Source organism: Mirounga angustirostris, unplaced genomic scaffold, assembly GCF_029215605.1.
Source record: "Mirounga angustirostris isolate CCGP_5_RB_7025 unplaced genomic scaffold, mMirAng1.0.hap1 SCAF_6, whole genome shotgun sequence".
Classification (NCBI taxonomy): domain Eukaryota; kingdom Metazoa; phylum Chordata; class Mammalia; order Carnivora; family Phocidae; genus Mirounga; species Mirounga angustirostris.
In genome coordinates this window covers 128,892,916-128,919,774 of record NW_026991714.1, presented here as the reverse complement: position 1 = coordinate 128,919,774, position 26,859 = coordinate 128,892,916, and the positions used below count along the sequence as shown (strand labels likewise).

Genomic DNA, 26,859 nt, shown 5'->3' with positions numbered 1-26,859 from the left:
CCAGGAGCAGGCTCAAACTCCTGCTGCTCTGGTTGCTGGCTGGTGAGGGCACAGCGGGCCATCATGGTCTTCTCCCCAGGCACAGTGGGGGGATTTAAACCCTAACTGGGTGCACCCCCGGACAGTGAGGCCCCGTGACAGCCCAAGCGAAGGTCTCCGGGGAGAACAGTTGTGGCCAGCCCCCCAGCGGAAGGAGAAGCCGTAGAGGCACTGCAGAGGGACTGCTCAGGGCCTGGGCCCGGGACTGCCAGGTGTCTTCCACACAACATCCAAATGGGTGGATGGGGACAGGAGAAGGCGGGGACTTGTCCAGAGGACAGTGGTGAGTCAGCCACTGGGCTAGGATGAGAGCCCAGCAGTGATTCCCAAACTTGGCCTGGAGTGGTGAGCCCACTCGGAACAGCAGCTGGGCATCTTCTCCCAAGCCCGAAGCCTCCCATCAGGGCTGGGTGGGGAATGGCTGGGAAGGGGGGGGTGGCGCGCCACCTGGGCGAGCTGTCAGACACCACACAGCTGAGAAAGCATTGCAGGGCTTAAAAAAATGTTCTCATATTTGGTGATGTGACCCCCACGTGACCTCTAGGGCCGACTTCTCCCACTTCAGGTCAACCCTGGCTGGGGACGGATGAACCGATGAACAACTCAGCTCTGGGCTGGGCTAATGACTCAGCTCTGGGCTGGGATCCTGCTCAGAAGACTAACAGCCCGGTGTTGACAGACTCAAGGGAGAGAGGCTTGTTAAAGCTACTGGGATATGGAATGCTGGGGGAAGGTGTGCAAGAGAGGATGGCTGGCAGGCCTCCCCCAGGATCTGAAGACCCTCCTGCAAAGCTCTGGAGTTGGCTGACAGGCTTTACAATCTCCATGAGGACGAGGACGGAAACAGCAGATGGTAGGGCAGATGGAATCAAGGTGTTGACCTCCGGAGACTGCGAAGCCTATAGAATTGGAGCAGGATCCCTGCCTCCCCAGCTCCTCCAGGAGGCAGGGAGGGTCCGCTGAGCTTACCCTGGAGCTGCAGATGGCCCTGCCTTTCTGTGTGCTGGGGCCTGGATTTCTCTGGGGCTGGAAAGATGGGGGGAGGGGAGGGCAGGACCAGGAGAAGGTGGGTGTGTGGGGGGCCACTCCACACACTCCAGTGAGGTCCCAGATTCCCTCACCTTCTCCTTTGTCACTCTTCTCTCATGCGGGGTGTCTTTGCCGTGCCTTTTCCCCAAGAGATAACAGGCCTGGGCTGGTAGCCAGAACAAGGTGCCAAGGCTGGGATCGAGGGCTTCCAAAGCTGGTGAGGCTGATGTAAGAAAGTCATCCCAGCCCCTCCCCATTCAGCTGGGATCAACAGGGAGCATTCAAGTAGCAGCCAAGAAAACAGAAGTCAAGCTCTTCACATTCTTGGGCCTGCTCTATTCAGCTCCTTCCTACTCCTCTGTCCCCAACAGGTGTGGTACACAGGGCCCAAGGAGATACCCTTGATCCTGGGAATTTGAGCAAGAGATTCCTGCGGGGGTAGGGGGAGGTCAGTCCCCTCCATGTTGGGGGACTGCCTCCAGAGGGGCCTGGGGCCCTTGTTGGTCCAGTGGAATGGCCCCTCCTTGGTGATGAGCCTAACCCCAGGCCTCCAAGAGGTCCTGTAGACTCCTGGGAGACAAGCAGCCCCAGAGGGAGCCCTAGAGGCCCATAAGTAATTATAAGCCCAGGTTCCCACAAGCTAGGGAGCTGCCTGTGACCACAGTGGCAAGACCCTAAAGGGGAAGATGGGCTGGCAGTCAGAAGCAGAAAATGCTGACTGCTTTGGGGGCAAGGGAGGAGGGCTGCTGTGGGTGTTGGCTCCATGGCTGAGGAGGGTTTCCCAGGGCTCCTTGGAAAGGGCCTGAGAAACCCCTCTGTGAGTGAGGGTGCATGCTTGGGGGAGCGGGGCCCCAGCCAGCCTTCCTGGGAGCTCCCCTGTGAGCTGGCCCGTGGTGGACCACACTAATGAGCCCATAACACAGGCCTTTGATTAAGCAGCTCCCAGCATAGCAACTTTATTGAAACATGCCGAGGCCAGCGGCTGGTTCCCACCGCTCGGGTTCCCGGGCAACAGCGCAAGGGAGGGGCCCTGCCCAGTGCTTCAGCAGCCTGAGGGGCTGCCCAAGGGTGACGGGAGTGGGCCTGGGATAAGGGGCTCTGGGACTGGGGTTGGATTCAGAACTCTGGGGGCACGAAGGGGCAACATGACATCTGCTGAGTTCTCTGGGGGCCAGGGCTCCTGGGCTGCTGAGAATAGAGATGGTGACCACCCCCTCCTCAGGGTAGGAAGGTGTTCCAAGGATGGCAAGACTCCAAGGATAGGTTCAGAGGTGAAGATATAAGATGTAACGGCGGGGGGGGGGGGGGGGGGCGGGGATTTCTTCTTGAGTTTGGGGAGACCCTGGTCCCTACTTTCCCAAGAACATGTGCTTGAACCTTCAATACACATAAATGCTATCTGAGGACACTTCTGAGACCTGTGAGCACAGTCACCTACTGGGAATGATGACCTGGGAACTCTTGACTCTCAGGGAATGCTGGGTTCTCCCACTGGGTGCCCACCTCCCCCTTCCTTGCCAGCTCTGCCCAGGTAACAGGCAGCCCTCCTCTACACAGAGGCAGCCTGGCCTTCCTGGGACATAGCTGGGGCTGGTGGGGAGGCTCTTTCCACTTGTGTGGGGCTAGTTTCAAACATTACAGTAACTACCAACACCACATGGACAGAAATCTAATGTTACCAAGTGGGACTTTTAAAACGTATTTATAACTTTATGGTTCAAAGTAATTTTGTTATGAAACAATGTAATAACAACAGTGGAAAAAGGCAAGATAATTTATGGAACACAATATTCCTAAAGCACTAGCTTCCATTTCTACCTCACTCGTCTGAGGAGTGTGGTTGGTGTCCTTTGTTTGCTGTTTCTTTTAATTAAGGGTTAGTATTTGGCGGGGCGGGGGTGGGGGGAGAGGCCTGAAGGAGGAGAAATTCAGCTGCAAGCTCTCTCTCTCTCTCTCTCTCTCTCTCACACACACACACACATACATGCCCACATTACCAGTAAGTATGCTTCACAGACCCCCCAGACTGGCTTAAACCCACAAAACCAGCATAATTCCCTTCCCCTCTACTATAACTACCCCTCTACACACCACAAACAAGGCACAGTCAATTTCTGGATTAGGGTCAGATCCCCTTTCTTGATACTCCTGAGAGAGGTAAGGTACAGTGTTCTTCCTCTCACACCTCCAACAAACAAAGAAAAAGGGATGTCGTTCCCCTAATACATCTGGGAGAGCGCCGGACCGGCCAAGTACCCGTTGGAGACCTGGGACAGGGTGGGGGCTGGAAGGAGGCCTGTGGCTCTCAGGCCCGAGCACCCCACTTGGCAGTGGCTGTGAAGCTGTGCTCCAGCCAGAAGAGCAAAGGAAGGACAAAGTGTTCTGGACAAGCCAGCAGGTTTCTGTGCAGAAAAGCTGGGTTTCCATTAGGAGGAATCGGAGAACGATTAGATGAAGGGAGTGGGGAGGCTGTCTGCTGAAGCCTGCCCATCCCAGCCCCAGGCCAGGCCCACATGTCCATTTTCTAGGAATTCTGGTGGGATTTCCACAGAGCCGCTTGAGTGGCTTCCATCCTTCCTCCTACCCTGTTGCACCCTCGGTTTCCTGGCCTTTGGTTTACCCAGGGTGCAGAAAGTCTCACATCTCTCAAATCTGGATTTCCATGGCAAACCAGTGGCCAGGGCCTAGAGAGTTATCCCTGGTGTCTCAGGTGATGGGGAGAGAGGCTGGGAAGTGCTCCTAGAGTTGATGGGATAGGCAACAGCACCCACACTCCACATGGCTTCCCATAACCAGCCCCTCTGGAAGGGAGCCACCAAGAGCTGCCAAGGGAGGAGAGGGAGGAGGCGGGTGGGGGAAGAGCCCACGGAAAGAAGGTAGGGACAAGAAAATGAGCCTTCTCACTTGTAACCAGGGTCCATGGGCTGCGTAAGGGTGCTCCTCAGTGGCAAAGGCGCCTTCCACTCCCGTGGAAACGAATGTGATGGCCATGTCACCCGTGATACTTTTATATGTAAAGTGCCGTCCATGCAGGAGCCTGCCCCTGGGGGTGGGAACACAGAGACCGTGAGCATCAGGCCTGGCCAAGGGACAGGGTGCCTGGCAAATGCCCTCCTGCCTGCCCACCTGCCCACCAACAGGGGACTGTAACCAAACATGTTCATTTCAGCCCCTTCCGAGAGAAGCCTCTCCCAAGTTCTCAACTGTCACTGCTCCAAAGTGCTCAAAGCTACCAGAGACATTAGATCAGCATTCAAAGGGCCTGCAGGGGGGAGTGGAGGACACCTCCTTTGTGTCCTGGTGAGGAAACTGAGGCCAGAGAGGGCAGTTAGCGATGTGCCCAAGGTCATGCCCAGAACTAAGAGCAGGGTCATGTCCCTTCTGTTTCAAGGGCAGAGGTGAAGTAGTACCTAAACAAATTTGCCAAGCCCCTGGGAGGATGGCATAGTGCCTTCACAGCACAACCCCTGTGTCCACGGGAGAGTCTTCCACCTGCTCATGGGCTCTCCCACAGGATTAAAACGGCTAGCCCCAAAGCCACAAGCATACCTCCAAACAGACAAATCAACAACAACAATAATAATAAAGGCTGACACCAAATGGGGTCACTCTGAGGGAGCCAAAAGAAGTTACTGTTAATCCCCAGTCTGGAAATACACCTGGGGGAAGGGCAGGCAGGGACAACCAGTGAGGCAGAGATGCCAGTCAGCAAAGGAAGCCCAGCCTGCCCTTTGCTTTCCCAGGCTGCCTCAGATTAACCCTTCACCAGTCTAAAGGTCCTGAGCTTGAGCCAGAGAGGGAGTTGGGGAGGAAATGGCTGGGGTCCTGGTGGGGGGGGGCCTTGCCAGCCCCTGTTCATTCTGACCACTTGCTATCTTTGCCCTGCTGCCCAGGGTGGCTGGCCAAGGCTGGTTAGCATCCAAACTCCTTTCTCAGGCTCTGGGGACAGTGGGGAGGGACCAAACCAGGGCAACCCCCTTCTTCCTTGTCACTGTTGTCTGAGTTGAGAGTTATTCTGGTCACCTCCCTGCTATAAAAGTGAGGGTGGAAACCCCAAGGGCTCTGCAAGAAGCCAGCTGAGCAGATTCAGCCCAGGGCAGCATCCCCAAGCAGAGCGCTGAATTCTGGCCACAGGGCTGGGTTTCTGGCACTGTGGACAGCAGCGGAAAGGACACAGCTGGGCTTCTTGGTCCCTCAAGGAGTCTGTTGTGTTGGCCACTGGGTTTGGAGAACTGAGTGTTTTGCATGGGAAGAGCAACAAGCGGAAGAAAATAGAGTCCAACCCCCCAGAGCCTCTGCCCTGCTACCCAGCGCGACTGACTCCGGGCTTGTGGGATGGCAGGGGCGTCTGAGTTTGCCAGGCGGCTGAACCTTCCTAAGGAAGCGGGGCTGAGGGACACCTTCTGGACAAAGGAGTGTCCTTCAGCCCAGTGGGGGCTACAGGCTGGCTCAGAGTCCACAGGCCCCCTGCCCCAGGCCCAAGAGGGCACTGCCTGACGGGCTCTCCTCTCTCCCGGGGCCCCGACTCCGCCCAGATGTGGGGGAGAAGGCAAGCATAGGCCTGGTGGCTCCCTGAGGACAAGCCGTGTGCCGTGGGGCTCACCTTAGGCAGAGGGGAATGAGAGCCCCTGACTCCTGGTTGAATTTCAGATGCACACTCTCCAGCTGTCGTGTGCGGACCAGCTCGTGGGGAATGACGGCCGTGGAGCTGTCGCTTTCCAGGCTGTCTTTGCGGCTCCTGCAAGGCAAGCACAGGAGGAGGTTCAGCACAAGGTAAACACCACGGGGAGGAGCAAGACAGGAGTCTGTCAGGCTGGCCTCCTGAATAACGACAATGACGGTGACTGACGACAGTGACAAGAGTAGCCACCATGCACCGTGTGCTCGCCGAACGCCAGCTGCTGGGCAAAGCACTTCTCACGGACGACTCCTCTCCACATCCCCATGCAGTAAGTACTACTCCAGGTACTGTTACGGCCCTCTTATGGATAAGGAATTGGGGATCAGAGAGGTTAAGTAACTTGCCCACGTCACCCTGTTGGGGAGTATGGAGCTGGGATTTGATCGCAGTTAGATCGGGTTCTAAAGCCTCATCTTTGGCCAACACACCATATAAAAGTTTATGTCACAGTGGCTTGGTCTTCCCTACATAGCAGCAAGAGCATCTGGGAGCCCTTCTTCCCCTGCCCTGGAGCCTCAGGTCCCAAGTCCCCAGAGCTGGAGTGCTAGAGTCCCAGGAGGTGTGGGTCCAAGAGCTTCCTTCCAGCTGAAAAGGCTGGAACTTTCTGCAGGCTCTGAGCATGCACGCTCCCGCTAACAGCCAGGAGCTGCCGTGACATACATATCCTTCATCTGACCAGGAAATGATACAATCCTCGGCGAGGGGGCGGAAACCAGACTCTCAGGAGTCAGACTAGTGGGCCTGGCTGGCAGCAGAACCAGGCCACCATCCTGCTGGGTTTTGAGGCCCCAGGAGCCCTGTTCCAGATTCCTCCTGACTGTGGCCTTGGCCACAGTGAGCTGTCACTGCTGCCTCACGCTCCCTCCTATCCTGCTTCCCACCAACAGCTCATCCCACAGCTAGGCCATGGGGTCCCTTTGCAATCTAAGATATGCTCTTTCAAATTCAGCTGCCCCCACTGACAGCCTCTCAAATCTGCCTCAGCCGGAAATGAAGGTTACCCACTGATCCTATTCAAAAGGCCGGATCCTGGTTTGGGCTGTGAATCTCAGAACAATTCCCCAAGTGTCCATCAAAATACTGGGCGAGAAGCTCTAGTTATTTATCATTCAAGAGGCAGGAGCCATCCAGGATGTCAGGGCTCACAGTCAGACAGCCAGGGAGGGGCAGGCCCAACCTCCTCCCATGCTGCGGGGCTGAGTGCTGGGGCCTGTGACCAATGAGGCACCCCTACAGGCAGAGAACCTCCCCAGAGGGCGGGTGTGGGGTCAGCAGGCGAAAGGATGGAGGGTGGCATCGGACAGCCCAGGGCCCCACCGAGGCCGAGGTAATGGGGACCATTCCTACCAGCTGTGTGGTTCTACCCCAGATGTAACAGCTCTTTCACAAAGTGGTGTCTTCCTCTGGTTTCCCAAAGCGAATTCTGAAACCGCCCTTTGCCCCAGCTTCTCCTTTGACAGACCCTTTCACAAGACCTGCAAAGGAGACAAATGCTATGGCCGAGAGGGTCACGGAAGTTCAAGACTGGAAGGAAACTCTGAGGTGGTTTAATCTACTTCTTCCCTTTACCAAGGGGAGCCCGTGACGGGTCCAAGGCCACAGAGCTGGTCTGTGGCAGGCCAGCGTGGGAGCCGGGGACCTCTGACTAGACCTCTGTCCCTTACACTCCGGCTGCTAGGCCTCCCTTCTGAGGAGGGCAACACTGACCAGCAGCTCTCGGTGGGTGCCCTCAGGGCCCAGACAGGAGCAAAACTCAGGATGCTGAGAGCAGCCCTTCTCTGCTCCAGAGCACGGGGTCGGTAGACTCACCGGCTGAGTCCTCACAGTGAGCACCCCATGTATATTCTAGGGTTAATCCTTCTCTCCCAGGTGAGGAAAGGGAGGCTCAGAGAGGTGAGGTGGCAAGCCTGAGGTCAGAGTGAGTCTAAGGGGAAGAGCCAGTCACCTCCCCGTGCCATCTCTGACAACAGCCCGCACAGGGACCCGCCACCACGTGCCCGAAGGGGCCTGCAGCCAGGCTGTGGGGTGGGGCCGTGGAGCCCGCGGGGCCCGCAAGAGGATGGCTGCATCTCGGGCATCAGCAAAAATGCTGATGAATAGCAACTGGGGTGAGGGTGGGGGGCTGGGAGAGAAGAATCAACAGCACACAGGGCTAGAGACATCTCACGCTGGAGGGAAAAATAAATTGTTGAAAGTCAGCTAAAGTCACCTTGGTAACTGCTACAACACACTCACCCAGAACGAGGACATCAAACCCAACTGCAAACAGCTTTAAAGAAATGGAAAAGAACTTAATCATCTGAAGAATTAATGTGACAAGTGCCCACATTTACACCTCCCACCAACCTTCAATCATTTGAAAACGTACTTTAATCTTTTAAGAGAAAAAAAAATTGCAAAATGCTAGATCTGCAATCCTGGAGCTTGGGTATTTCCGGCATGCTGCTTCAGTGGAAACAAGGCTGCCACACACACACACACACACACACACACACACGCGCGCGCGCGCGGGCACACACACACGCACGCACGAGCCCAGCTTTCTGCTGATTTGTTTTTTCTGGACATCGATGCAGAAGCATGAATTATTTGTGTGGGCTGGGCGAGGTATTAAATCTGCAGCCGACACAGGTTTGCAATGTTTTGCATGGTTGTCAGCTTAATCTTAGTCATAAAAAAATAAGTACTGTGCTCGCCAGCGTGGCCTAATTTTTCAGCTGGGCTGTTTTCTCCCCGAGTTCCCAGTGGAGGAGAAGGCAGAGCTTCAGGGGGCTGGAAGGGAGAAGGGCTCCCAGGGAAGCAGGCCCTACACCCACTGGGGACTGCCAGGGATACGGGCCGGGGAAGGAAGGATGAGCTATTGCTCCAGGCGGCAGAACGGCTAACACGCAGGTTCTGGGTTTGACTCTCGCATGAACTCAGGCAAATGACTTACCCTCTCTCTAAGCATCAGTATCTTCTTGATGGGAATAGATAATAATACCCTACTGTTATAAGGATTAAACCAGATGACCCACGTGAAGCATCTAACGGTGCCTGGGGATGTAGTAGGTGCTCAAAATATATCTGGAATGCATTAACAGGATGTTAGGTGGCTGCCTCTAGAAGTCGATCTGCTCTTGCAAGAATGTTGATAGCTTAATAGGGAATTATTTGCCTTTACCGATTGCCTCTGGCCAAATCAGTCCCCACTTCTGAGCAAAGGTCCTTGCCCTGAGCTTGGGAGACAGGACTTCTGAGATGGGGCCTGAAGGGCTCCTGACTCCCTGCACAGATACTACGGGCCCTGGTCAACCACTGGGCCTCTGGGAAGGCACGACTACAGGCCAACAAAAACCCCTGAGGCTTTTGTTCTGCTGAGGGAGGTTCTGGCGGGGCCCGTCTTCCCTCTACAGAGCACAATGGTCTTCTTGCAATTCTCGTCTGCCGAACCTCAAGCTGCCCAGAGTGGTTTAATCCCTCCTCCCATGACAGCCTTTCAAATCCCTGAGACTGCTCTCACAGACCATCATCAGTTTCTCTTTTCCAGTATCCGTGGCCCCAACTTTCAAATATATTCCTAGGACATGGTTCTGAAATCTTCCAGCCATCCAAGTCACTCCCGTTTGCGTTTGTGAAACGCTGGTGAAAGCCAGAGTGTCAGGTCCAGAAGTGAAGTGTTGTGTGTGGAAATAAATATAGCATGTGGTCTAATCAGTGCAGCTCAAAGAGGGACTATGAGCTTTCTTATTTGGGAAACCTTATTTCTATTAAAACTGTCATCAAATTTTCTATTCTTTGTAACCCCGTCATACTACCAATTCTAACAGCACACTCTCTGTCAACAACATGTCCCTCAGGTTCTCTCCCATGGCCTGCACTTGGACCTCTTCCCCCCCATCTTGTATGTACTGGGGATTCACTGGAGCTGAGAGCCCAGCTCTGCATTATCTGGCTACTGTTTGAGGCAGTCCAGGTATTTCTGAAACCTGGCGCAGGCATCCATCATACTGGCATTCCCCCCCTGACTTCATATCCCTGACAAAACTGTTAAGCTTACCATCAATGTTCTCATCCCAGGCTTTGATTAAACAGTGAACAGGGTAGGGCCAGGCAGACAGGCTGACAGACTGACATCATTACTCTTTGGGTATGCTCATCCAACCAGTTATAAATCAACCCAAACATCCCATCACCAAGCCCTTCACCTTCCTGGATGCTCTGTGGACATGTCTCTGTCTTGCCAACAATGATGTCAGAAGACATTCTGAAAATGTCTTGCTAAACCCTAGAGAAGATCTATAGCACTTCCTTTGTCTACCAGGTTGAAATAGATAACTATTTTTTTTAAGGTAAATTTTTAAAAAAGTTTTTATTTATTCATTTAAGTAATCTCTACACCCAATGTGGGCCTCAAACTCACGACCCCGAGATCAAGAGTCTCATGCTCCCCCAACGAAGCCAGTTAGGTGACCTGGTAACTATTTCTAAAAATAGATGAGAATGGTCTGGCAGGCCTGATTCTTCGTGAATCCATGCTGACTCTCAGGGCTCACTGTTCCTCTTAAAACAGTGTTCACAGCCTGCCTGCTGAATAATCTAGTCCAGAATTTTCCCTGAGAGTTGACACCATGCTCACTAGTTTGGACAGTGCAAGATGGTTTTTGCATTTTGAAACTTTTGAGTGCTTTCAGTCTGCCAACACCTGTTTTGTAATTAGTCCCTCAAAGATTATGGACACCAGCTTCATAAATCTCATTTGCCAATTCTCTGGGTGTTCTGGGGCACAATACATGTGGACCAGGCGACCTGATCCATGAAGTCATAGCTTCTGTCTTCTCATCAATGCCTGTATGACTCTTCCTACTCTGATAACCACCCTTTTTGAGATGGAAGCATAACAGAACTTGGGTAAATCTTGCTTTCTCTCTGTCACTGAGCAAAGTCACTCTGTCCAAACAATGGGGCCCATGTTTTCTTCTTGTTGTTCCAAACAGAAGTATAAAAAATAAAGTCTTTTTTGCTGGTCATAGCATTTTTTTGCAAGACTCAGTTCTTCTTGAGTTTCAGCTTTTCTTGATCCTGTTCCTTAATAGTCTGTGCTGATATAACACACTTTTCCTTCCAGATTTTGTTCAAATTCTTCAAGAAATCTGAGTTATGTAAAAGATTGTCTACATACCTATACTGGTCCCTGGAGTTATTTACACCTCGTTTCAGTTTCCAGGGGACTGGTCACAATAATGATACTAAGAGGTGCCTTTTACTGAGTGTAGACTCTGGTGCCAGCTCTTCTGCTAAACCCTTTCAATACTTTGCTTCCTTTCATTTTCATGGCAACTCTACCAAGAGGTATTTATTTCCCCATTTTACAGATGAAGAAACTGAAACTCAGAGACTTAAATAACTAGCCCAAGGTTACACAATGAACAAACAAAGGGCTGAGACGAAATCCCCAGGTCTTCCTGACACCAACTAAAACAACCACAGCGTTTCTCCTTAAGAACTTCCCAACCCTTTGAGTGGGCTTTCCTTTTGGGGTTTCAAGGCTATGAAGACACATCTATTTTTTCCCTGAACTCTTAAAAAAAAAAAACTGCTTCCTATAAGTCAAGGCAGGACTTCCCAAAGGGTATTTGATGGAATTTTAATTTAAGGGAAGCTTCTAGAAAAGCAGATGGGGCAAGGGCTGGATGCAACACACTGTGTCTCTCGGATGAGAAACCTAAAATGTTGGCATTTTGAAGACCGAGGAGGACTGCAGAGGGCAAACCAGCCAATTTCATTCTATGTGAGCCGGCATCTTCCAACCTTAGCCACAGAACTGCCTTTTCCCTTAACACCCAACAAAACCCCCTAAAAGGCTGCGGGGACCCTCCATCTGGGGATGACAGGGCACAGAGTTTTCCTTCCTGATCTTGCTCTGCTCAGGTGCTTTCTTCCAGCGGCCTGCCACTTCCACTCCGTCCACCTCTGTGGCTGGATGAGTGGCCCTCGTCGTTCCCTTTACACCAAGACAGATGTTCTCGGGAGGCCTGTCAGGCAGTTACAGCTGCTAATCTTCAGCTCCTCGCCCGCGGCCGGGGCAGCGGAAGCGTCTCTGCACGACCAAGGCGGCCTCGGTGCCAATTCTGTGATTTTCAGTCGGAGCGGGTTATCCTTTCCTTTCACTGGGCAGGGTGAGCTCTAACAGCTCCTACAATATCACTTCTTGGACTTTTATTTATGGTTCTTTTTAAAGTTTAAAGAGTCACAGGGTCCTATCGGGACCATTCTTCCCACCCCCCTCTTCAGAGACAACCACTCTCATCTCTGTTAGTGGACTCTTTTGGTATTTTCTCCAGACTTTTTTTTTTTTTTAAAGATTTTATTTATTTATTTGTCAGAGAGAGAGAGAGAGAAAGAGCACAAGCAGGGGGAGTGGCAGGCAGAGGGAGAGGGAGAAGCAGGCTCCGATGCAGGGGCCAATCCCAGGACCCTGGGATCATGACTTGAGCTGAAGGCAGCTGCTTAACCGACTGAGCCACCCAGGCGCCCCTCCAGACTTCTAATATGCTTCACTTCGACTTGCCCGTTTTCCCCTCTCTGGCTTCACCTACTGACTTCCCACAAAGGAATACGAGCTCTTAGCTCTATTCCGTCCCACCCTCCCACCCTCCCACTTCCCAGGAGAACTGTATCCTGAGTTTGTTTGGATCAGCATTAAGTGTCTACATTATTATATGAAACCAATGCTATTTACAACTGAGGCATGTACTATACTATCATGTATACTTTTAGAAAAGTATACTTTTCTGGCAGTTTTCTATTTTCCTTGGATTTAATAACAGTCTTGGTTTTCTATGTGTTTATCACTAATTCAATCCTAAACTAACCACCAGTGATCTATAGATTTCCCCAAGATACTCAAATATATCAAGTATTTATCAATTTTGTCTTTTTCCAAGCCCTTCCTCCGGAGGTCCTTCCGAATTGGCTGCCTTCTGTTCTTGCTGCTCACTGTCACCCTGGTGATTCCCCTGGCCTCTTTCCCATGCTGGACCCCATTTCCTGGCCCCCGCATGTCTTCCTCACTCATTCTGGTGGAGTATATCCTCCAAGAGATTTCACTGTATTTGGGGCATGTTTTCTCAGCCAAACGGTGCCCACTGACCTGCCACCCTCCTGGGTTTCTCAGCAACCGAAAACACCAGCTTTCCTCTGTACAGTGGTGTGTAAACTTCCAGGGCCTACTCTCCAGTTATTTTTCCCTATGAATTGGCAGGAAGCCCCTCCACATGTCTCCTCTTTCCTGGGCAGTACCCAGCGGTGGAGAGGTCTGGATCAAATAATCTGAGGTTCACATCTTGGCTCTGACACTTATTCCCAGCTTACTGACCCGAGGTAAGTTGTATCATCTATGTAAGCCTCTGTGTTCTAATTTGTTGTTGTTGTTGTTTTTTTTTTAAAGATTTTACTTATTTATTTATTTGAGAGAGAGAGAGAGAGAAACAGCATGAGAGGGGATAGGGTCAGAGGGAGAAGTAGGCTCCCCGCCGAGCCGGGAGCCCGATGTGGGACTCGATCCCAGGACTCCGGGATCATGACCTGAGCCGAAGGCAGTCGCTTAACCAACTGAGCCACCCAGGCGCCCATCTCTGTGTTCTAATTTGTAAAATGGGGACAACAGCAGCTCACAACACAGGGCCCGGCACGTGGCAACGCCCAATAAAACTGCCTGCTCAGCCACGGGACCCTGTCTAGCCCAGGATTCTTCCCAAAGTGGGAACAGCGAGGGGTGGTTTACGCGTTGGCTGAGATGCACACCTCGGTAATTCAGAAATTGATCTGAATCTTTCCATTTATTTCTTCTTTACCACCTGTCTGTATAGCACATTCTATATTTACACTTCCCGCTGCATAAGATGACTTTTTACATATCCTAAAACCCTCTCTCCTTCCAGTGTCAAGATAGATTCCTGATTTTCTAGTACTGTAGAGTTTAGAGTACATGCCCCTGTTTGCTCTACCCACATTTTACAGACTGAGAGAACCATATCCATGTTTCCTCTCCACCCAGGTCTCTTCAGATTGAAAAGCCTTAATTTTTCCATTTTAGCCTAAGGGTTTTTCTTGGTCAGGTTCTATCAATGGCAGCAGGTGTGGAAAGGAGAGGAGCTGAACCACCAAGCCTCCTTTAAGCCACAATCCCAGTCCTGTGACAGGGGTGACATCTGCACTGGCCATGCAACTTTGGGCCTTCTCCTTGGGGATGTCCGGGAGCGGGAACCAGGGCATCAGGGTTGGCAACTACTCAACAGTGATGTGGGTTTGGCCTGCTGAGCCAGCCCAACCTCTGGCTTCCGCCTCTAGGCTGGGAGATTATTCCTTTTGCTTTCAGAATGCTGGCGAAAGCTCTGAACTTTCCAGAGAAAGAACCACTTGAAGGTCCCCCTTCAGGACAGGATTGGGACAGGGTACCGGTGTGGGGTGGGGGTAAAGGCACCAGCTCACCTCCACAACTACTCCTAAACACAAGGCTGTAACCAAACGATAAAGTATGGTATTTTCGTTGTGAGCACCCCAAGGATGGGATGTGATGACGGAACAGTGGGGCTGGGTGTGGCTAAAGAAGAGAGAGGGAGCGAAACTGGCATAATGATTAGAGGATGCCTTAATCAACCAGAGGAGTTAACTCTGGGCACCAGGGACCTCTGCCCAGCCCTCTGACTTGGGTGGGAGATGAGGATGCTGGCTTTCCTGAGTGAGCCCACTCTCACCAGAACGCTTGGCTTTCTGTTTTCTGAGACATTGAGTCATTTCCTCTCTCCAGCTCTCACCTTTGAGCCTTCCTTTTCCCTTCCCTGGAGAAGTGACTCACTGCTCAAGTGTTGGGTGACACTGAGGATCAAAGATGGGCGATAAAAATACTCCTGATTGTGCAACTTTGAAGAAGGGGGATGCGCTGTGGACTGAGGATTCAACATGCGGGCCACGAACTCCAAGACTACAGTGAAAACTGGGCGCCTGGGTGGCTCAGATGGTTAAGCGTCTGCCTTCAGCTCAGGTCATGATCCCGGGGTCCTGGGATTGAGTCCCGCATCGGGCTCCCTGCTCGGCGGGGAGTCTGCTTCTCCCTCTGCCTCTGCCTCTCTCTCTCTCTGACTCTCATGAATAAAAAAAAAAAAAAAAAAAAACCATATAAAAAAGACTACGGTGGAAACAGGGGCCATGGCTCCATCTCTCGGGGGAAGTGGAGCAGAGAAAGGAGTTCCAACAGAAATCTGTCTGTGCCAAGTTTGCTGTGGAGCCCCTCGTTCTGCCCCCTCAAGCGGGTGCCTCTGAGAAAGGCACACAAAGGCAGGCACTCAGCAGGACACACGTGAATCACAGAGGCCTGGGCCCTTCCTCCTATCAGCCCTGAGGGCAGGGCTGTTTCTTTCTGGGTCTTCTCTCCAGTGAAAACAACCGTATTTCCCCCAGCGTGGGAGTGGTGAAGGAGGCCAGCAGGACAGACGCAGGCTCCTGGCCGGCCGCTGCAGATACCCTAGACACTTTGAACAGGGTCAGCCAAGACTGCCCTGTGCGTGAGCTGTGAGTGCCAGGGGCCCAGCTGTTTTCCTAGATGGAAACTCTCCTTCCTTCACCCAGTTCACTGGGCGCAGACTAGGTATTTTCTTCTTCTAATTAATCGTCATGGGCCTCATAGGGTGAGTAAAACAAAACAAAGTTTCTCTAAAGGATGACTCCCTGGCCAGGTTATAAGCTACTCAAGATGGGAGCAGAGGCAGCAAGGTCACCCCATCCGACAAACAGATGGGAGCAGAGACACTCCTAAAAGTGGAGAGAAATACATGTGCAAGCATGTGTGTGTGCTGGGGGGCTGGGGGGGGGCTGTGCAGCGGAGAAAGTCACAACCAGAGAATTCATACTACAAAACCTTAATTCTTCAGGAAATTAAGGCAAAAAGGCACCAAAAAAAAAAAAAAAAAAAAAAGCCTTAAAAGCTGCTGGCATGATTCCAGAAGACTGAGAAACTTGGCTCAGAAATGATGGTTAGTTTGCTTTTTAAAGGTGCCTCAACTACAAAGTGCTTTTCTCACAGTCAGGGACCTTCCCCCGCCAACACATCCGCATGCACACACACACACACACACATGCACTGCCCCTCTCCCGGAGGGTATGTGACCCGGAGAGCTTCTTGGTAAAGGTCCTCTGACCTCAGGCAGTGAGACCCTGGTGGAGGGAGGAGGAGGTTCTGGAACACTGCCGCAGGTTCCCAGCATTGGAGCAAAAGGTTATGGAAATGCAAAGCTCCCCACCTGATGCACCTGACCACACACATCCTCTGAGTCCCCATGGAGAGCCTGGGGAGCAAAATCCAAACTCCGTAGAACAGTCCAGGCAACCTCAGACAGAGAAGATTGCCTGGTGCCTTTTTCCCCCCTTGGGTCCCTACAAGTGTTGGCAGGCACAGTCCTTAAGCCAGGCTCTCCTCAGTGGCAGCAAGGAGTGGCTTCCCATGCTTCCCCAACTCACCCGGGCAGGCAGTGGGAAGGGAGGCGCCAGCAAGCCGAAGGAGGCTTTTCTCAACTGATCATCTTGGGAAAAGCCAGATACAAATTTCACAGCTGGAATGCAAGGGTTGTGAAACCCTGAAAGAAGCCCCAAAACAGGCCAAGGACTCTCCTTCTGGGAAGGCGGTGGGAGGAGGGCTGGCGAGGGCAAGTGGGAGAGGAGCAGGTTACCCAGAGGGGCCTGCCTTTCTGGGAAGCAGGAAGTAAGGCCTCAAGAAAGAAAGAAAGAAATCCCCTAGCCCTGAGGTGGTAGAGGGGACAGAGATAGGGTTGGTTTTTGTTTCTGAACATAAAGAAAACAAGGCTTTGTGTCAGAAAGTAATTCTGGTATAAACGAGCCAATTACGATACAGCTTGTTATCTCTGGGATTTGGAAGCACCAAAGCTGACCACTGTTCTCCCTAGAGTTAAATATGCACAGTAAGCTTCTAACAGGGGGCTTAGCCTTGTCTTCAGTGTCACGTGACAGGTCCCTATTCCTACTCCAACTAGACAGATGAGGTCCACCAATGAGGGTCACTACCACCTGAGAGACACAGCCTTGTGTCCCTCATAGGGTCCCTGAGAATGGGGTAAGGAAGGTCACACTGAGGAAGACTGCCCTAAGTACCATCCTTTTCTAACCTTAGACAAGTTACTGACTGGCCTCTCTGTACCTCAGTCTCCTCATCTATAAAAGGGGATGTCAAGATTATCTACTTCACAGAGTGACTATGAGAATGAATGAAGGTCATGTGGTGGAAAGCACTTGGAACACTACTTGGCACACAGTCGTCACTATGTAAGTGTTAGCTGCTAACGGGGAATGAAAAGAGCAAGTGCTTGCCCGCCCCCCGCCCCGCCCCCCCACAAGTAGGTCAGAGCCCAGCTGCAAATGCCCAGGCTCCATCAGCCCTTCTGAACCGTCGTAGCTTCCTCAGACCATTCCCAGACCCATGTGGAACCAGCACGGCCCAGCCTAGAAAGCCTGACTAAAGGAAAATCAGACATGCACACACAATAAGGCCTGTGCTGGTTGCTCCCACAGGGAGAGGAGCAAACACCGGTGCCAGCACATCTTGGGTTGGCTTTCTCAGTCACAATCCGTGTGGTTTATCTGAAATGGGGTCAGGTCCCAGAGTGGGCAGCATAGATATTACAGTCGTGCTTGCTGATCTAAACTGAGTCCATCATCATCGATCGTGAGATAACAGCGAGCCAGAGCCTTAAGACACTTGAGGGGTGCGTTGGAAAAGGATCTTGGCAAAGCAGCAGGAACCATTTCTCAACCAATGGCTAACAAATTGGTAACTAGGACTGAGAACCTCAGAAGAGACATTCTGATTCCCTCCAGACTGCAGATTCCACCAATGGGGAGACCTGACTGGTCACTTGAGCTTGCAGGGAGGGGAGATGACCCCAAAGGGCTGGCACCCCTGATCTATTTCCGCCCATCTATTTGTAGCTCAGTCAACTCAGGCCAAAGGTGGAGGCTGCAGCTCTTACCTTGTGTCTACAGATAGCCCTTGGACCAGATCCAGTGCCCCTCTGCGCGGTCAGGGGTGGGCTGAGTCTGGGCTGTATGTATGCATCCAGGAACCCTGAGCCTTGTGCCCCCCGCGGTGTCTGGAAGGGCAGCAGTGAGTGAGATCTCAAGCCTGCTCTACATATACAAGAGCCGCAAGCGGGGTGTGTCTCTGCAGGAGCCCCTGCCCTTCTGCCCAGAAACCTGAACCTTCCAGAGGAGACAGGGCCATCTAAACTGAGACTGTCTACAAGTTATAGGCAATATGCTTGAGGCTTTAAGCCTTCAAGTACCTCCCAGCCAGAGCCAACGGGGCCTAGAGGGTGAAGCCAAGCTCAGGGCATGGGAAGGAGCATGGCCCCGGGACATGGGCTCCTAGGTGGAGAGCTTCCAGACGCCCTACGCCTCAGCCTGGCCATCTGCTGCTGCCAGGGGAAGATCATGGTGCCTCATGCCAGCTACTTCGAAGCAGATGGCTGGAGAAACTCACTGGCTAGAGTTGAAAGCTGCCTGGAGGTGGCAGTGGAGGCTTCTCCAGGCTCCTGCCAAAAAGCTCAACTTGCGTGGCTTCTGGATGGCAGATTCCAGGTGAGCCATCTTGGGCATCCAGAGTAACTCTCCCTCCCCACAATCTGCTCCTGGGTTGCAGCCTTGACTTTTGCTAGCCAAGCCTCCCCTGTTCCATCCCTGTCAGCTCCTTCTCCTGCTTGAAAATTCTAGGGCAACTTCAAGGTCTGTCTCATTTTCTTCCTCCTCCAAGAAGCCCTCCCTAACTATTCCAGATCATGCCAACCTGTCTTTTCTGTAGAATATTAGATCACTACCACTTCTGGAGATCATGGATGAGCAGCTGGAGCTAGAATTCAAAGAAGTGGCTATTTCCAACAAAAAGCATCCACAGCCAGACTCACACCAATTTCAGTTCATGCACCTCCTATATCCTAAGGAAGAGCCTATATCCTAGATGGCCCCCTGGGCTCTGAGCTTGCCACACAGCAAGTATATAATAAAGACTTCTCAGAAGAAGGACCGATCACCCTGGTCTTTAGGAGTGCTGTGCTTCCTTTTGAGCCCAGGGCACAGCAACTTCCTCCCTGGCAAGCAAGAGTTCTGCTCTGGGCTGCTAGCTCCCAGGCACCCCCTGCCAGCAGCTATGCCCTACAGCTTCCCTGATTCAAAGGGCCGGGGGGGTGCCCAGCTCCAGCCCTGCCTGCCATTCATCCCCTATCAGAGGAAGAGAGGTCAGCAGGAAGAGGATCTGACCTCTGGGGGGGTAGCCATAGTCTCTCCCAAAGGGCTATATGGGCCGCTAGATGGGCAGCAGAGGCCTGTAAAGGACTTCCCTTCCCTCCTCTAGGCCCCATGGAAGGGAGGCAGGAAAAAGGGCCTCCGCAGCAGGCATCCACTATGGGGCTGGCCAGACAGGGAGGCCCCTGGGGCTGTAGCTATCAGCCGGAGACCAGGCTCCAGGAAGGAAGGAAGGGCAACTCTGGCTGAGGCCGAGATAAGGAGGGGAGTCGTGCTTAGCACAATGGGCTCCCTCAAGGCTGGGATTTTGCCCCAACTTGGCCTCCTGTCTGTTCACACAGCCCATGTAAATATTTACTGATGTTTATATTCCTAGTCCTCTGGGTCCCCTCTGAGGCCCTTTCCTATGACCCACAGATCTGTGTGCCCCAGAGACCCTGGGCCCATCCAGCAATGGCTACGGTCATTGTTCTCTCTCATGCAAGCCCCAGGCACAGACATTTCAGGACCAAACTGCCCCCCTTGTACCAGCCCTGGAATACGAATTCCCTCTGCGGACAAGGAACTTACGGGGCCCGGTCGTGGGTGAAGCCGTTCTGCCGCTGAGGGTTGATTGGCGGAAGGACAGGTTTGTTGTTGATCTCAAGTCCTCTCCTCAGGGTCTCCCGGATCTGCTCCGTGTCTGCAACAACACCACTAAGTTGCCTGATGGCCCTTTGGGCTCCCAATATCCCTCAACCCTGCGCTTGAGCCAGGCTCTGCAGACATGCTAAGAAAAGGTCCTAGGGAAGCCGTGAGCCCACTCTAGACATCAGCCTTGAGAGCTGAGTGAGAGCAGTGTGAGGACACAGGGCAGATGAGGCAACCGTGCTCTCAAGAAATTTCTGGTCCGAAGAGTGCCATTCTTGTAAAAGACAAGGGGGTGGCCTCTGGACTTCAGAAGGGCACCGTCCAAGATAGGGATCTTCACTGTCCTTCCCCTTCCTGTGCCACAGGCCCCAGATTTACCCTTAACATAGCCCCAGACGGTGACTAACAAGGTCTTTGCCACTGCCCAAGCCCACCCGGGGATTCTGCCCACTGCAACGGACGCCAGTAAGGGCTGCAAGTGCTTTGCCACGAATGAATTCTTACGTGGTTTCTGGGCTCTGGGTGGTCAGATGGTACCCTGCCACCCTTCTCCTCGGGTGGGCCGGTGGGATGATGAGGTCATCTCCCCACGTTGGTCCCAGGGAACCCTGCCTGTCCATGGGTCTGCCAAGAGCCAGGAGGGTAAGAGAGGAATCTCTTGGTGAGACTATTTCTTTGCAAGGTGCTTTGCTGATCTTTGAGGTGAAGCTCACTATTCTGGTCTGCTATAGAGATTTTGGTCTACGATTTACCGATACAAACAGCAGACACATCCAAAAAAGCAAATTAATGCTGGCTGCTCAAAGGCTGGGCTTAGAGTGGACTACAGAGGAGATAATACTAACTTTTCTAACTATCTGACTTGTTACAATGGTATGAGTTACTTTTATAATTTTTAAAAATTAGCCAATAATGGCTGACATTTTGGACAAGACTATGAATCCTTCCTTAAATTACCTCTTTCGTCAAAAGCAACCGAATGACTGTATGCTTTCTCTCGGAACCTCCCATGGGCTTATTAGCACACCATCAGAACAAGCAGGAAGGCAAAAGGGGGTCAGATATTTGCACTAGGAGCTTAAGTTGTCCTTTACGGAAAGAGAATAGTTCCCATAAGTGCTATCACATGTGCAGGCATTTTATTCAGGACTGTAGGTATCTTATTCTTCAAACAATAAGAAAAGGTGGAGGAACTAGACAAAGAAAGTAGAAAAACAAGCTGTCAACATACATATAGGTAAATGGCTGCTTCCCCTTTGGAGTCAGGTAGGGATGCCCTTTGCTAAGAACCACAGCTGTTTCTACAACCAAGACCACCTTGGTGAGCTTCCAGCAGGAGAGCCATATCCTTCTTCCCCAAGGCCCCGCGCAGAAGGCAGTGGGTACAGGGTGCCCCGCACATGGCCCCTCATGCTGTATCTGCAGGACAGGGAGGCAGGGAAGTTTGTGAGCTGGCCTCACACTCTGGCCTGGGAGGGTCTGAGGCCAGAGTGATTCTCGGGTCTGGCATGGCTTTCAGGCCAGAGCTGGGCCCTGTTTCAATTCTGTGGGTGGCCGATGCTTGTTCTTTTGCACTTGGGTGGACTATGGCCTTTTCCTGTAACTGTTCTGTGGCTTCCACTCACCTCCATGACCTCAGATTGCAAGGGGGCAAATCTAAAACACAATGGTCACCGCTGGCGGTGCATCCGAAATACACACAGGAAACACAAAAGAGAAATAGGCCAATAAAACTCCCTTCATGCCACCCCACTGGAAGACTTCTCTTGCTGTTTCAGTCCTGCCAGGAAAGGAACTATTGAATGGGCTGCTGGGTCTGGAGCCCCATCTTAGAGAGCCTGAAAACCGGGCCTGGGCACAGGGGAGGGGAGGGCTGGGTGGCAGCAGCTACCTTTGCCGGACAGCCGCCGTGGCTGCGTGCTGATACAGATGCTCCGGCTGTCCTCATCGTCCTCAGGGGGCCGGCTCAGGTCATCCCAGGCACACTTGGCACTGACACCACTCAGGTTGGAGCCATCCGTCTCTATGCCTTTGTCAACTCTCTCCTGCTTGGAAAGAACCAAAGAGCCAGAGTTCTCTCAGCGAACCAGTGGCCCACGGTCACCACCCCCTTTCCGGTATTTACTGAATTCTTGTAGGTGCTGAGCACGGAATGGGTGCTGGAAGAGTAGGATGTCTGATCTTGTTCTGCCCTGGTTGCTAACACATGATGGTCTCTGCCAGCCAACGGACTCCTCTGGGGGATATCAGGGATCAGGGGAAGCCAGGAAACGTGAAAATCCCAAGGAAAGCTCATCCTCTATCTGGACCTTCCAGTAAAACCACCTGCACACCTGTTTCAGAGCCCTAACTCTGGCCACCCCATGCAGGCCCGTGGAGCGGATGTGGCAGAGCCAGGAACCACTGCCTTGAGGAAAGGCACAGTCCTTCCTCTCCTCCCTGGCCATTCAGGAGGAACCCCCCCAGTTACTGCTACAGAGGACAGGGTGCAAGCAGGCCACAGGCGGGAGAAGCCGGGACCGGGTGACTTCACACCTGCAGTTCCCTCTTCCAACAGCAGAGGGTGTGGTCACCCAGAAAAGCGCCACCAGAGAGCAGAAGGGCAGAACTTCCCCCAGCTGGATCACTAACTTGTTTGGCAAAGAACTCTAGATGGAGTTTCTTTTCCATTTCTTAGACTGAGATGGGGGCCTGGAGGGCAGTGGCCATCTGCAGACCCCATCAGAGGCCCTGCTTTGTGTAGGCCTTGGCACTGTGGAGTCCCAACTCTCTCCAAATGGCCTCAAGGAAGAGTTGTACCCAAACATCCCTGGGATTTCTGGTAAAACATAGTTCTGTGATGCTGGGCGTTGGATTAAAGGTCATCTGGAAGGCTCTAGCAACGTTGCTTATAAACAGCCATGTGGGCCAAATAATGCTCGTGAGTGAAAGCACCTCAGTAAGAATCTGCACCTCCCTGTCTGCCTGACCCTCTCCCGGGGGCTGCACAGGCACCACACGGGCCTGCTGCTCGGCCAGGAAGCCTATCTGTGGAAACACGAAAGAAGCTCCTTATTTCTTGAGACCAGTCAGCAGATGGCCCTGCCCTAAGCCTCCTTTCCAAAAGTCATACTTTCCTCCTTTCCAGTGCTACAATCAGCCCGGGCAAAGCTGGGATTCTTTTTTTTTTTAAAGATTTTATTTTTAAATAATCTCTACACCCAATGTGGGGCTCTAACTTAAAACTCCAAGATCAAGAGTCACATGCTCTACTGAGCCAGCCAGGCGCCCCAAAGCTGGGGATTCTGAGCACAGACAGGGAGAGGTTGACGACAGGAGCAGTTCTGTGTTCCAAGCGGGAGTGTGTGGGCCCTGCTTTGCTCAGGGTGGAGTCTGAGCTCTACCCTTTCCATTGGCTGCCCTGAGGCCCCTCACCTAAGCAAGCAGCTGAGGATGCCTCTTGACTCAACTAGTTCAGCCCACTCACTTTATAAGTAAAAATGAAAGAGGCCCCAGAGAAGTTAAGGGACTTCTTTAGGCACAGAGCTGGCTAGCAGCAGAGCCTGGAGCAAAGGAATAGGAGCCGGCTCTAAAATGAACCGCCTGCAAGCAGGCCCCAGACAGCTACAGATGAGCACAGAAGAGTTCCCACTTGGTGCACAGGGCCACCTGCTTGCTTTTTTTTTATATTTTAATTTTTAATTTTTAAGTAAACTCCCAACATGGCACCTAAACTTATGACCCAAGATCAAGAGTTGAATGCTCCACCAACTGAGCCAGCCCCTTCCTCCCACCACTTGCTTTTAAAGACCACTGGGTGTTCTGGGTCCTGCTGGCTGGTCTCAGCAGAGCCCGAAGACTAGGATGGAGAACTGTTCTTGGCATGCAGAGAAGGACGGGCTGCTTACCCTACTAGTTCAAATGACCAAGTTCTTTCTTAGTACTTGGCACTTATGACCGAGGCTAAATGGCAGCCCACAGTGCCCCATGCTGGATCCCAGTGTGGCTGCAGAACAAGGACATAGGGAAACATAGCCTTCATGGTTCCTGGTTTTTGCTTAAGCAGAAGCTATAGGGAAACCAATGTTAAAGGAGAGATAACAGAGGATCCTGGCAACAATTTGAAAACTTCAGTGTTAAAGGCACTAGGAAAATAGAGGAGCATCATGTGTGAATGAGTAGGACTTCTGCCCAAGATCTCACAGGTCTATAGTAGAGGGACCACAGGGACTGCTGGCTGTATGTCTCCCTGCTACGTCTCCCCTCCCACCTCGCGTCCCTCCTAGAGGACACGCAGCTCCCGGCAGCTGCCCACCACCTGCCAGATTTTGAGAGACATGAGAGCTTCAGAGATGGCAATGGCCTACAATTGGTCAGGGGAAGGAGAAGGAAGTGCCTACATGCCAGGAACATTCCTAGCGGTCCACTGCTCTCTTTCATGAGCAGCCCATTAGGAAGGAAGTTATGCTCTAGGTGGTTTTCAAAATTAACTGGCACACAAAGCGTGTTTCTTTTAAGAAACCAAAGATGTCACTGCACAGCTGGGCCACAGTAAGTGGGCAACTGCAGGCCTGCACATATACCAACTTCCTTTATATGCCCAGGAATGCCAGCCTACGCAGGGGAGGAGCTCGGAGTCTGGCTGCCCAAGCCAGAGATGTATCTAAAAGGGGCGTGCGATCACTAGACCAATCACGACTCCCACTGCAGCTGGGCTGTGGGTCAGTATCACCCGTCCTGTGTGTTACAGGATGCTGGTGGTAGGGAGGTGGCTCTGAAGGAAAGTCTATGTTCTTTTGAGAAGCAGGAAATGGGAGGCCGAATCCTGGGCAAGCAATACTGATTTTCTACAGTGAAAAGCTGGTGATCTTATTTTTTTTTAAGTCAGGTTTATTGATGTATGACTTGCCTACAATAAAATTCATTCTCCCCCCCCACACCCTTTTTTAGTTTTTTTTTTTTTTATCAGTACAATTTCCAGTTTGTTTTCTTTGACGTAGTTCCAATATCTCAAGAACTGCTCTTACGTTTTAAAGTGTCAGAGTAAGCACGGATCCTCATTTTTTTATTATTCTAACCAAGATATTACTGTAGTATCATCCCAAACAATCTCAATATTATAAATTTCCATCTATTTGTAATATAAAAGTCAATTTAATCCCACCCTTTTTAAATGCAAAAAAGCCATGTGTCTGAGGCAAGCTTTCCTGGCCTGAAATCTCTGCTCCCTATGTGCTCTGTGGAATTCAGGGGACAAATTCCAAATCATGCCATATTTCTACTCATTCACAAATAAAGCTCCTCCATTTTCCCAGCATGAAAGCCAGTGTTATTTGGAAGAGGCCTAGGCATAGAGTGCTAGAAAGGTTCTCCTCACTCAAGACATACTTGCAGGTGTGGATCGATCTCAAATATGGTCTCTCCCCTCCGCATGTCAGTTATCAGCCAAGGGCCGCCAGCGCTGTGGACAAGGAAAGGGGATAGGATGGTAACTGAGGGTCTGGGGCTGATGGGCTGGGCCTTCAGACTGCCCTGTTTGCTGCCCCAGGCCCAGAACACAGGGGAGCAGTTTGAGGTCAGGGATTGTCAGGAAGTGAGTGAATCATCAGGAGTCCCTGATGTGAAAAACCAGTGCCTGATAAACAATGTAAGGGGAAGCCCACATGTGGGGGTGAGGAGGAACTCCCACCCCAGGCCCGGGAAGCCAGGCCCCACCTCACAGGGCGGGCACAGGTACTCACACAGGTACCGTCCGCAGCAGCTCCAAGATGCCCTGCCCATTCCACTGCTGGGCTGCGTGGAGCTCCTCGGTGCAGACGCCAACAATCTGAGACCCGGGGACAAGACACCATTGCATGTTAATGGCCATTCCTCCCACCCATCCAGGAGGACCGCCACCTAGGCTCTTTCAGGGTCAACTCAAGTGGGGGGACCACAGGCAGGATCTATGGCCCGGGGCTTGTCTGTCCAAAATGGGATGGTTTCCTTAGGAGATGGAAGAGTCCACAGACAGGGCACTGAGGCCTGACCCTTGTCCTGCAAAATGGGTCAGGTGTCTGGGTGATACGATGTCTAGCCCTGGACTGCAGAGGTGAATGTCAGAATGGGTCCTCAGCCCATGTCTCTGGAGGCAGGAGAGTTCCAACCTAGGCTAGGATCACAGGGAATGTAAACACAGGAGATTCTGAGGCCCTTCAAGCTCTGAACGACAACCAAAGGGCCCCAGCAGTTTGCAGAAAAGCTCTCTTTCCTCATCAGAGGCGGGGCCTTTGTGTAAACCTCAAGGGAAACAAGGGAACCTTCACACAGACCCCAGCATGATCACAAGCAAATGCAGCTGCAGCGGGGGTGGATGCACACTCCTTCTGGGTGAGGGCAAGGCCGGCCCAAAGCTGCCTTCCTGCTGGGTGGTCCCGTGCCTACGGCTGTCTGGGTCTTTATCAATTCACCAAAATACCTGCCCTGTTACCCTTAGCCGCCCAACTACAGCCATTCCACACAGCCCCCCGCCCCCACCCCCATGGCCCCTTCCCTTTCCCCCTTCTCCCATCTCAGCAGGCTAAATCAGACCATCCGAATCTGACAAGTCAGCAGAGGGAAGAGAAAATGCAAGAAGAGGGGCGCCTGGGTGGCTCAGTTGGTTAAGCGGCTGCCTTCGGCTCAGGTCATGATCCTGGGGTCCTGGGATCGAGCCCCATGTCCGGCTCCCTGCTCAGCAGAGAGCCTGCCTCTCCCTCTCCCTCTGCCTGCCACTCTGCCTACTTGTGCTCTCTCTTTCTCTGTCAAATAAATAAATAAAATCTTAAAAAAAAAAAAAAAGGCAAGAAGAGAAGGAAATCTCCTGTTGCCTTCATTCCCCCTACCCAAGCCCTCCTGTACTACAAAAGGGTTTTCCCCCAGGGAAGGCTTGAGCCCATGTCCAACCTCAGCCTCACCTGGAGAAACGTAACTACCCCAAAGGGTGTCTGCACAGGTTGCATCTGTGGGTCCTCGGTCAGCAGCATGTGCTGAATTCTTGACTCGCTGTTATCCAAAGGGCTGTGCCAAGACACGTGGTCCCCACTGCAGAAGGTGTTCTCTGTGGCAGAGACATGAGGATGCTCAGTGTTAGAGGCCTTACATCCAGGCCTGAAACCCTGGTATCAGAGAAGCCCAGGCTGGGAAGCTCCCCCATCTTCCAGGGGAAGCATTCGCTCATAAAGGAGAAAAGATTG

The 26,859-nt window shown here is 52.2% G+C and overlaps 1 protein-coding gene across 4 annotated transcripts in view; it reads right to left on the bottom strand.

The window, feature by feature from the left end:
• The window catches only part of SUFU (SUFU negative regulator of hedgehog signaling), a 115,282-nt gene that overhangs the window by 10,536 nt on the left and 77,887 nt on the right, over positions 1–26,859 (bottom strand). For 2 of the 4 annotated variants that reach the window (XM_054508362.2, XM_045878714.3), the window contains exons 4-10: positions 26,581–26,723; positions 25,387–25,472; positions 25,034–25,106; positions 21,558–21,711; positions 19,607–19,718; positions 5,672–5,806; positions 3,973–4,111 (exon numbers count right to left, since the gene is read on the bottom strand). In XM_054508362.2, coding sequence (XP_054364337.1) covers positions 3,973–4,111; positions 5,672–5,806; positions 19,607–19,718; positions 21,558–21,711; positions 25,034–25,106; positions 25,387–25,472; positions 26,581–26,723 — 842 coding nt within the window. Of the gene's footprint in view, positions 1–3,972; positions 4,112–5,671; positions 5,807–19,606; positions 19,719–21,557; positions 21,715–25,033; positions 25,107–25,386; positions 25,473–26,580; positions 26,724–26,859 lie in introns of all 4 variants that reach the window. The other 2 variants (XM_045878713.3, XM_064595225.1) reach the window with 2 other exon arrangements.